The sequence below is a fragment of the Bombus affinis genome, chromosome 1 (genome assembly GCF_024516045.1).
Source record: "Bombus affinis isolate iyBomAffi1 chromosome 1, iyBomAffi1.2, whole genome shotgun sequence".
NCBI classification, from domain to species: domain Eukaryota; kingdom Metazoa; phylum Arthropoda; class Insecta; order Hymenoptera; family Apidae; genus Bombus; species Bombus affinis.
The window spans coordinates 2,457,917-2,469,749 of record NC_066344.1 but is presented as its reverse complement, the minus strand read 5'-3'; the positions used below and the strand labels follow the sequence as shown (position 1 = coordinate 2,469,749).

The 11,833-nt window shown below is 34.9% G+C and overlaps 1 protein-coding gene across 2 annotated transcripts in view; it reads left to right on the top strand.

Moving 5' to 3' along the window:
- Nucleotides 1-11,833, top strand: part of LOC126923947 (titin) — a 239,916-nt gene that overhangs the window by 224,753 nt on the left and 3,330 nt on the right. For both annotated transcript variants that reach the window (XM_050739153.1, XM_050738320.1), the window contains 22 exons: nucleotides 88-135; nucleotides 427-540; nucleotides 656-808; nucleotides 1,117-1,480; nucleotides 2,051-2,366; nucleotides 2,881-3,169; nucleotides 3,696-3,764; nucleotides 3,873-4,005; nucleotides 4,400-4,836; nucleotides 5,257-5,526; nucleotides 6,229-6,607; nucleotides 6,834-6,988; nucleotides 7,145-7,435; nucleotides 7,554-7,695; nucleotides 7,941-8,210; nucleotides 8,538-8,983; nucleotides 9,311-9,610; nucleotides 9,983-10,137; nucleotides 10,224-10,374; nucleotides 10,758-10,835; nucleotides 10,910-11,014; nucleotides 11,634-11,831. In XM_050739153.1, coding sequence (XP_050595110.1) covers nucleotides 88-135; nucleotides 427-540; nucleotides 656-808; nucleotides 1,117-1,480; nucleotides 2,051-2,366; nucleotides 2,881-3,169; nucleotides 3,696-3,764; nucleotides 3,873-4,005; nucleotides 4,400-4,836; nucleotides 5,257-5,526; nucleotides 6,229-6,607; nucleotides 6,834-6,988; nucleotides 7,145-7,435; nucleotides 7,554-7,695; nucleotides 7,941-8,210; nucleotides 8,538-8,983; nucleotides 9,311-9,610; nucleotides 9,983-10,137; nucleotides 10,224-10,374; nucleotides 10,758-10,835; nucleotides 10,910-11,014; nucleotides 11,634-11,831 — 4,863 coding nt within the window. The remainder of the gene's footprint in view (nucleotides 1-87; nucleotides 136-426; nucleotides 541-655; nucleotides 809-1,116; nucleotides 1,481-2,050; nucleotides 2,367-2,880; nucleotides 3,170-3,695; nucleotides 3,765-3,872; nucleotides 4,006-4,399; nucleotides 4,837-5,256; nucleotides 5,527-6,228; nucleotides 6,608-6,833; nucleotides 6,989-7,144; nucleotides 7,436-7,553; nucleotides 7,696-7,940; nucleotides 8,211-8,537; nucleotides 8,984-9,310; nucleotides 9,611-9,982; nucleotides 10,138-10,223; nucleotides 10,375-10,757; nucleotides 10,836-10,909; nucleotides 11,015-11,633; nucleotides 11,832-11,833) is intronic.

The following is an 11,833-nucleotide window of genomic DNA, read 5'->3' as shown; positions in this document are numbered from 1 at the left end:
ATCAATAGTTGATTGTATTAACAGATATCGGCTTGTGTGATTGATTTTACTTACCCTTGTTATAATACTTTGTTTGACACTTTACAGAAGAGGCCTCGCTTAGTATCACCAGAGAAGAAGACATTTCAGAGGAAGGTACGTTCATGTTCCAATAAAATACATTGCTGAAAACTATTTGAATCGTTTTTCGTATTATTTTGATTTTTATACACACTCTTTGCTTCATTATTTCTTTTTTTTTTAATGATTGGGGTTAAAAAGTTAATGTTTATCATATTAATAATATTTCAACTTATCAATCTTATGGAATTTCATTTCTATTCATGTCATTTATACTAGCGATCCTCTAATTCATCTATTTTTATTTTTATGTCATTCTTACTCCTATATTAATGGATAACGTATTTGAATAAATTGGTGTTTTAGACGAAATCGAATACGTTGTTCGTGATGGCGACACAATGTTCTCGATTTGCTCGTACGTGGCAGAAACTGACGAAGCCATCAACCTCGTCGAAGGAGAAAGAGTTTACGTTATCGGTAAGTTGATACGTTTCTACACGAAATGGTGCATCATTATATCGATGTAACTAGGTTAACGGTACTATTGTTATGTTCTGCATTGATATCTTTATTTTTACGTTGCCTTTTTTAGACCATTCGAATCAAGACTGGTGGTTCGTGAAGAAACACCTGACGGAAGAAAAGGGCTGGGTTCCAGCGCAATATCTTCTCAACGAAGTGCACTATACTCTGTATCTGCAGCGCAAATTGCACGAGAAAATCGATAAATTACCAGTATTTGAAAGTAAGTTTATTCACACTTTTTACTAACTCACAAAAAACTATAAAAATTTATCTTGATGAAAATTATTTCCCAATCATATTAAATAATTATGAACATTCTCATTTTCTCACACATTTGATTAAATTACAAATTACCTAATTTTACTTTGCGATCTCTGTAATTATATCTTACATTTTCACAAATTAACAAGAATTTGATTAACGCGTTAATTTACATTCTAAGTAAAAGAAAAATTACATTATCGTAAAAAGTATTAGTAGAAAATTCGCGTCACAAATATAATGCAAATTATTAATTAATAATCACAGAACCAGCACCAGGAGAGAAGACATTAGCACCGAGGTTCATCGAAAAATTGCAGCCGATTCACACACCAGATGGTTACACGATCCAATTCGAATGTCAAGTGGAAGGTCTACCAAGGCCTCAGATAACTTGGTTCCGACAGACAGCCATCATCAAGCCATCACCTGACTTCCAAATGTACTACGACGACGATAATGTAGCAACTTTGATCATCAGGGAAGTGTTCCCTGAAGATGCTGGCACCTTCACCTGTGTCGCAAAGAATGCTGCTGGTTTCGCTTCCAGTACCACAGAATTAATTGTGGAAGCGCCTCTTTCTGATCATGGATCGGATCTTACTGGTCCATCCAGAAAGAGCCTCTCAAGGTACGCTTTTTCCCACTGGATTTTCCATATCTGTTTTTAGATATAGATTGGAAAATATTATTAATAATATCGCAAAACATTAAAATAACGTTCCAAAAATTACTTACATTCAATTATTAATTTCTTCATTTAAGGATATCTTTGATTATTTACTATTTCTATTATTTCAATATCATTAATATTTTCTCGAATTTTTATGCAAATATAATATACTATTTGTTGGATTAAGTGTGTTTCCTTATTCTTGAAATTAGTGATAAGAATAGTTGAAAGATACGTAAATATTTTATAATTCTAATTAAATAATTATAACTAAAATATTATGTTGTCCGAAAAGTGTCTTTCTCTTACAGACACGTCTTTTACAACGATGCATCTTTACACAAACATGAAACCTAATCTGTCGAACGTTGTGATCTTTATTTTGATAGAACAAAATGGATCATACGTAATTCGATAAAATAATAAAAAACGGAAAATCTTGTGCATCCATTGTTACCTTATAAAGCGAAAGAAACTTTTCGGACAACCTAATACATGTTCTATATAATTACAAATAAATATCTGCAGAGAATCATCTCTCGTCGACATCTTGGAGGGAATACCACCAACGTTCTCAAGGAAACCAAAGGCGAAATACGTTAACGAGGGTGATGATGTGATTTTGGAATGTCGACTGGTGGCAGTACCTGAACCAGAAATAACCTGGTACTACAAGGATACGCAGATTACAACCAAAGAGAACATTGTGGTTGCTACCGAGAGTGACATGCACATGTACTGCAGCGTAATTAAGATCACTAAAGTACAGAAGAAACAGGAAGGAAAGTACACTATCGTTGCTAGAAACAGGGAAGGTGAAGCCACTATAGAAATTCCTATGAAGGTTCGTATATAATAATAATAGTGCTTCAATCGTGATTATTATTATTTGATAATTATTCACTAGTTCTAGAGTTTATTATTATTTCTAATTCGATAATATCATACAATTAAATTAATTCGACAACATCAATGATCTAATTACGCGTATAAAAGGAAATTGCTACGTAATTCCATTAATTTGTTAGGCAATTTCTTCTTCCATAATTTAATATTCGAATTGAAGGATATTTTAATAGAATATCGAACAGATGAAAATACGAATTTTAATCTTCAACAAAATAAATACTGCACAGATCGAATGCTTCCCTACTTTGCTAATTCGCAAGTTTCGTTCTATTCAAATGTAAATGTTACTTAAGAAAATGTACACGAAAAGAGTATTAAATTATAAATATTTTACGAAATGATTGTACCGCGGACTCGATTCTTCTCTAACTTGATAATTAAAAAGTTGTTCCATTTGAATATAGTATACAGAAATATTGCTTCTCAACAATTTGAATCTAATCGCACAGGTGAAGACTGGCAAACACGAACCGCCAGAGATTCTAGAACCATTGCAATCGTACGTGATACGGGAAGGTGAAACCGTGGTATTATCGACTCAAATCGTCGGAAACCCAGCTCCTAAAGTAACTTGGTACAAGAACGGTAAACCACTGAAGGGCTTAACTCCGAAACAAGATGGCCACGTGAATACGCTCACGCTGATTCAACCTCAAGTATCTGACACGGGGGAATATTCTGTGGTAGCTACCAACGATCTTGGCACAGCCGAAACGAAAGCTACGTTAACAGTTGAAAGTAAGAATATCGTAACTCGTAGTCATACTTTGCGCAGAATATTAGCTTCTTGCGATAAAAGCTTCTTGTTCCATACACATTGTCGTGTTTCGCGATATCATAATTATTCATTCATAATTATTTGAATGGCATCAAAGGCTGATGAGCCGTTTCAATCGAAGACACCAACGACTTCTAATCAGGTCTAATCAGGATTTTGTCATTACCACCTAATGGCAAAATCCGCAATCACTTAGTTGCCAATAATAATAATACAGAATCGAAATAGTGTTCGTTGTTTCAATGAAGAATCATATGTGCGAACATTGAGAAGTAGACCTTGACTAATTTTTACAATAGAAATAAAGTAAAATGGAAAATGTGTATCGTTCGAATAATCATACGACAACGTATCAGGAAATTGATTCGATACGTGTCGCAAGGAGACAAATTTTTCTAACAATGCTCATTAAATTTAGATTAAATAATATCGCATTACGCTTGTACATATTAATGCTGCAACATGCTTCGCTACATCATTTTTCAGTAAACTTGAAGCCTTCCCTGACCATTAACTTCCAGCAACAAACATACGAACAGCACAGTGTAACGAAGGGTAGGATATGCTTCTGCTTGCGTTAATTTGTTGTGTATTTGCAATACTCGAGTAACGAAATTGTCTAAGTAATAGCGAAAAATGATATTTATCTGTGTACTCTTGTAGAAATACCCAGCGGAGCTCCAGAACCGCCACTCTTCACGGAACGGTTCCAAGAACTCACCGTTCCGCAGAAAGGTACCTTCAAGTTGGTGGCGAAGGTTACTGGAAACCCTGTACCGGAAGTCACGTGGTTAAGGTATCATTAGCTACTTTATTGTTTCCAAGTTTGCGTTATTTGCCATTTGTGAAGTACCGAGATTTTTATTTTTTTTTATTTTTTATTTTTTTTTAATTCAGACCTTTACAAATATCTGAGCAGTGAAAGAACGATGAATTTATTAAGTTTTCTCAACTTGTATTCTGTTTTACTTCTAAAATATCAAATTTCTATCGCCGTTAAATAATCGAAATAACCAATTTATTATTTCTCGTGATAATTTTATGGACAACGGTGCACTGTTAGGAATTTGAATAATTTCTGATAAAGCAGTCATTTTAACTGTTCCATTTTAATTTCTTTCGGACACGTATTATATATTTTAATCATCGGTATAAATCAAAGTACGTTTTAACAACTTACTTTTCGACAGAAACAACAAACCCTTGGAGAAATCGCCGAACGTCACAGAAACCTACGATGGCGAGAACATCGTACTGGAGATCAGAAACGCGGATTCAGAGGTAGACGCAGGCGATTACAAGTGTGTCGCGAGCAATCCAGTTGGAAAAGCGTCTCACGGTGCCAGAGTGACGGTAGACGTGGAAAAAGTAACATTCACCAAGACTCTGGAGAAGGAAGTCGTCATCGACGAGTACAAGACCTTAGAACTCACCTGTGAAACATCGCACACGGTGTCTACGAAATGGTGGCACAACGACCAGGAGATCAGTGGAATGGATCATCGCGAGATCATTCACGAAGGACGAGTGCACAAGCTGGTGATCAAGAAAACAAATCCTACGGACGAAGGAACTTACAAGTGCACCGTGAAGAATCAATCGACGTCGAGCAAAGTTACGGTAAAAGGTAAGAATCGCTGTAAATAATATATAAATAATAAGAAGAATCTCTACGTCACTGTAAATTAAATATTTAAATCTACATTGGGTACAACCATCGAATATAATTATTAGGATTAAGTTTACAGCGATTATCAGACCGCAAATAGATATCTATAGAAATTCATATTTTTATGGACACGATTAAAAAAGTAGTTTCCGGGTAGAGATTTTTTTATTTATTAAATATTATAACGAATATCTTATATACTTTTGCACGTTATGTGTTTTTTGCATCTTTAAATTTTCCATAAACGCATAATTACATAGATGATAAAAAAATGTATAAATCCGTGACGATTATTAAAGGAAAATATTACGAACAATTTTACAGCGATTTGTTGAAGAAAAAGTATGACGCGTAGGTAATTGAAATTTAATATTACAGCCACGAAACCAGAGTTCGTGAAGAAGTTACAAGACTGCGAAGTAAAGGAGCGTGACGTTGCTATTTTGGAGGTTGAAGTCACATCGGCGACAGCGGACGTTAAATGGTTCAAGGATGGCGAGCCTTTGGGACCAAGTAAAGAGAAATTGGAATTTGTTAAAGAAGGTACCGTTAGGAAATTATTCATTAGAAGCACATCCGTCCATGACGAAGGAGAATACACGTGCAGCCTTATCGATCAGAAATGTTCAGCGGAAGTCACTGTTATTGGTAAATATTATTAACTTATTGTACTAAATATATTAAAACATCTGTTTAAATGTATGTATCATAAAATTCGTGAAACCTAACCAACTATCGCTTACATAATTTAGAATTTGTCATCTACCTAGTTTGGATATATCTACATAAATGGTACTTGGTACAGTAGCTACAAAATATATTGGTACCCCAATGTGTTTATTAGAGCATTTGCATGCTAGTTAATTAGGCCCAAGTATATTAAATTTCATACCATTTAGTAGCACTTTCGTACGAGTATAAAAATTTGATACTATTGTTAGTACTTAGTTGCCAACCCAATATGAAAATGAAACATACAATAAGAATCTGATCAGAAAACATTTCATTACAAAGCAAAGGTGTGAACCAATACCTTTTGTAGTCACTGTATATCTAATTATTATACCTAAGATACCTCTATATATATTATTTCATTTTTATCAGAAATATATTCTTTTTATTATATGTATATATTTGTCAAAATCCAAGGTCTTATACAATAAAAACAATTTATAATTGTCGTTTCACTCTAAATGAAATAGATGCAACTTGTGATATAAAAAATCCAACATCTAAAGATTAGAACTGCGCTTAGAAAATTTACAAATAACTACTACTTCACGAGTATTAAATTAAAGTTTACAGTATGACGATGTACTATTTACCATCTTTTCTTACAAATTATCGTAGAACTACCACCGGAAATTATTACGAAGATGCAAGATGTGACAATAGCAAGAGGCGAGAGGGCAACGTTCGAGATAGAACTAACAAAAGGAGACGCGTTGGTTCGATGGTTCAAAGATGGACAAGAGTTACAATTTTCGGAACACGTCCGATTGTCGATCGATGGCAAGAGACAGAAGCTGAAGATCTACGATACGGAACCGGAGGATGCAGGCGTTTATTCCTGCGAAGTCGGTGAACAAAAATCAACAGCAAAGTTGACGGTAGAGGAACCTGGCGTGGAATTCGTCACTAAATTACCGGATGTCACCCTTGTGCCATTGAACGCCGATGCCGTTTTCGTTATTGAAATATCACGCGACGTTCCAGTCACGTGGATGAGGTAGAATAAAATATTAATATAAAACTAAAGGATAAAATATTAATATAAAAATAAATAATTATTTAGATAATGTGTATAAATATAATATTACATCTTTTATATAACGAAAAGCAAATTTGTGCATTACATTTTAAAATAGATAATTATTTCGAATATCAATATATACAAATGACTATAATTATATCGAATTAAGAGAAAAATAAAACGTAACGTAATGACATTATAGGAAAACGGAAGTTCTTAAGGAATCGTCCAAGTACACCATTATAGATGAGGGAACCGTGAAGAAACTGATCGTGAAAAAATGTACCGCTAAAGATATGGCGGAATACACAGCTGCGGTAACGAACGTGAAAACATCATCGAAATTAAGAGTCGAAGGTAATGTTCAGATTAAATATCTGCCAAACGAAATTAAAGAAATGTCTGTATTTAAACGTTTTAAGAAATTTAAGAAATTTATTCAACGACAAAATTTATCGCTATTAACGATCGATAATGTTTAACTGATATTGTCGTCCGTTTAAATTTTCACAGTTATGGAAACGGCGCCAAAGATTAGTCCGGATACACCAAAGAAGTACAAAGTAAGGAAAGGCGAAAACGTGGAAGTAGTCGTGAAATTCAGCGCAACACCAAAACCAAACGACGAATGGACAGTGAACGGCAACGTGGTTACAAAATCGAAACGAGTTGTGCCATCAATCGATGAAGAATTCGCGGTATTAACCATCAGGAAGATCCAAGAAGAAGATGTTGGTGATTATACTTTGAAACTGGTGAACAACGTCGGAGAGGCTACCATCGACATCAACATCGTTATCGTCCGTAAGTATTTTTAACAATATCAAGATAATTTTTAGAATATTTCATCTTCTTTTTTTTTTAATTGTACGATACATTTTTATTGATAAATTTTGTTCTTACGTTATCTGTGCATTTACAGAGGTACCGAGTGCACCTGGAGCACCAGAACCATTGGAAGTAACTCAGGATAGTGTTACGCTTCACTGGAAGAAACCAGATTCGGATGGAAACTCGCCCATCGTTGAGTACATTCTGGAGTATCAAGAAAAGACTGAAACTACGTGAGTATATTTTATTAAATGGGAAAAGGCTTGAATAAAATACTCGAATAGAACAATGTAGGAATGACTTCTGAGTAGAATATTCGAATAAAAAAAATTAGAATTGATTTGTGAATAAAATATTCAAATATATAAAAATATTTAATTAAGAGTAATACGATGAGGCTACAGTAAATCTTGATTAATATTTTTCAATGGAATAATAGATATGAGTTATGAAATATATTTATCTTTTTAATTTAAAGGTGGAACAAGATTACAGAGACGATAACAGAAACAACACATACGGTAACGAAATTAACCACGAACAAAGAGTACACCTTCCGAGTAACAGCTGCAAACGAGGCTGGACCAGGTGAAACATCACCAACTTCTCCGTACATAAAGATAACAAAACCATCGGCTGCAGAACCACCAGTTCTTCTAGAACCTCTGAAGAGTGTCATCGTTGGCCTTGGAGAAACAGTCACCCTATCTTGCGTCATTGGAGGAACACCGACGCCTCAGATTACTTGGTAGGAATGAAACTTTATCAGAAATATTTTTCTACGATTTAAATTTCTCTATTCAATTTCCAATACAACGCTCTTCTTAATTTAAATTAATCGAAGTACAAATTTTTCTGGAATAAATTTTTCCATCGAATTTTCATCTTCTTGCAAATCTCTTTTGATTTGAGCTACTTGAACCGGAAACATGTCTATCGAATTTTCAGTATAGTTTTTATTAAATTTAAATCAACTTACAAGATCGTCTTGTTAAAAAAGATTGCGGTGTACTAAAATATCAAAAATTATATCGCAACAATAGGAAATAATTTCAACCGATTCATCTGCTTCCAGGTTAAGAAATGAGGAAATTTTCGAAGATAGCAACATCACGTACGAAAATCGCGTGGCAAAGTACACGATCGCGAAGACAACGGAAACATCGTCGGCGACCTTCACGGTGAAAGCAAAGAACGACAGAGGAACAGCAGAAACCACGTGCGAACTGAAAGTGCAAGAGCCGCCTAAGATCACGTACGACGAGAGTTTGGCAAGCCAGAAACTTCCGGTGAACAGTCAATGGAAAATCGACATTCGGGCGAGCGGCTTCCCGAAACCAGAAATTACATGGTCGAAGAACAACAAGAAGATAGTGGATAAACGTGTATCCATTCAAACAGAAGAAAAGACCTCTACTATCTCTATCTCTTCACTCGTTAGAGAAGACACAGCTACTTATACAGCAAAGGCAGCGAATCAAGCTGGCAGCTCTTCGGTTGACTTACATCTTAGAGTCATAGGTATTGTTATTATTACTAACAAATTGTAACATTATTTTCAACGGTAGAAATATAACAATTAAGTCGCGGATGCTTATGCAAATTTATATTTGTATAGAGACAACTGAAGAAATAGAATCTAAACAGAAATTCGTTCCACTTGCTAAATATTATTTCGACATTTTGTGCATTTTTGTACTTTGAATTTTCTACAAGTGCGTGAAAACCTGCGATCTAACAACGATCTTCTCTTTTCTAAGTTAATTCTCAAGCATTTATAATTTTCTCTTACCAACCATTTACAGTATTATTTTCTAAATTAATCGTAAACCGTTTATAATGTCTTAGATAAACCAAGCAGGCCGCAAGGACCAGTGAACTTCAAGGAAATCAGACAAGATCGTGTCACCATCGAATGGCGACCACCAGAAGACGATGGTGGAATCGAACTGGAAAAATACACGATCGAGAAATGCGAACCGGGCAAAGCTTGGGTGAAGATGGTCGATATCGACAAAGAAGTGGAGAGCTTCTGTGTGCACAAACTGCAACAGAATGCGGAATACAAGTTCAGGATCATCGCCAGGAACGCTGTCGGAGCGTCAGAACCATTGGAATCGGAAACGGTCAAAATGAGAACTTCCTTCGGTAGGTTGAACGTTTATATTTTCTACGTGAGTGTTGCTTCACCTTTAGTTTACATTTCCTCGTCTTTTCTTCTTCTCTTTTTATATCGTTACTAGCCGTTTCACATTTTCTTACGAATGATGAATCGATTAAACAATAAACGTACGTTTGCTTCTGGGAAAAATTGCCTTGAAATTTTAGTGCATCGTGCCTCCTCGACAAGAATGTTAGAAAATATACATTTCTATTAATAATAATTTTCAATGGCTAGATTTTCTCAAAGTTTAGAAAACATTCGATCGAATATTACATTTGTAAGAACAGAAACCACGTGTAAGATTTTTGGTCGTGTCTGAGCTTTGTGAAATTACCATAATTAACGTATCTTCGCAGAGCCACCTGGACCGCCAAGAGGACCGCTAGAAGTATCAGGAATGACGAAGACATCCTTCACGATAAAATGGCAGCCTCCAGAGAACGACGGTGGAACACCAATAACCGAATATATCGTTGAAATGAAAGAAGAATCGAAGAAATCTTGGCAGAAGGTTGATAAAAGAATTCTCTTTCGGAGAATATTTTGACAAAAATTCAAATTCCATCGTGTCGATTACACTGAAAATGTTGTTTACAGATCGGCAGCACAAAGCACGAAACGACGCAGTTGAGCGTATCGGAACTGAAGACAGACGTACCGTACAACTTCAGGATAACAGCGAAGAACAATGTTGGCACTGGTCCTCCATACGTAGCCGAAGAACCAATTTCAGCAGGCAGACGAATCAGTAAGCAAATCGATCGATTCTTATTGAAAATTACAATATTAATCGCTTAGATCGCTATGGGCTAATGTACGAAAATAATTTAAAGAGATTTCAATCTTGCAATTAAAGTTTCAAATGTTAAAGATGTAAAAAATACTAACAGCATTTCTACGAGACTTTTAGATAGCAATTAGCAATTAAATTGATCGATTTTGATAGGAATTTAATTAACCGCGTAAGTTTACATAACGAAAATACCTTAAATAATATTAATTCTACAATTGAAGTTTTAGACGCTTTGAAACAAAAAACGATAGCACGTAGATAAAAAATTATCATTCTAACGCTTCTGAATCATTTGCATTGTAATTTTCCGCTTATTTAATGCTTCCGCTATCGCTTAGAAATAACAAAGCTCACCGAAAGCACCATGTACGCTCTGCTTGGCATATTCCCGTCAACGAAGGTAGTCATGAGTAAAAGTAAGTTTCATTATCTTCATAATTTGTATGTTACTTATGTTTTGTTACTGATCGACGTTCAATTTTATTTGTAGCACCTCCATCGAGTCCACAACACGTACAAGCAACGAATGTAACCAGTAAGAGCGTCACACTTAGTTGGTCTCCGCCAGCCAGCAATGGAGGATCAGAGCTCACAGGTAATTTTTAATCAAATATAGGTAATTAATCAAATATAATTTCATTAAATATATATATATATTAATATAACATGATATCTGGACATAATAAATTATATAAATATTGTACACTATAGATACGGATCATCAGAATTGTATGGAAAGTATACGCTGTAGTCGAACAGCTCGCTTACTTACAAATAATTTCTCACGAGAAATACGACGTTCCAAACGATTAGAAAATCATTTTCCAAGTCGATTCTTACATCACCCTTGTGTCTACACATTTTTCTCTTAAAATTTAAAATCGATCTTTATCGCATTATCGTATACGTATACATATAATATATCACAGTATGAACCTATGAAAGTACGAAACTTTTGTAAATAAACTTTCTCGCCTTTGTTTACCTTTACGGTATATCGATAACCATTTCGTTAAAATAGAACCGAAGAAAAAGTCTGTATAAATTTTCTGTTAAAACAGGATAAGATGAATCTGAGTAGGGATCGTTTAATTATTTATATAAATCCATAACATTCGATATAATATGTAAATATAAAATAAATAATATCGAAACGATGCACTAAAAGGGCCATAGAAAAATAATCTTACGTTTCCGCGTTCTATCCCAAATAGGATACATCATCGAGAAGAGGCCATTGATTGGAAAAGGAGCAAGATGGACAAAGGTTGTCACCCTGGACGCTACGACGCTTCAACATTGCATAGAAAATTTGAAAGAGAGCGAATTTATCTTCAGGATCTTCGCGGAGAACAACATGGGACTCAGTTTACCTACAAACTCAGAACCGGTTACCCTAATGACTCATGCCAGT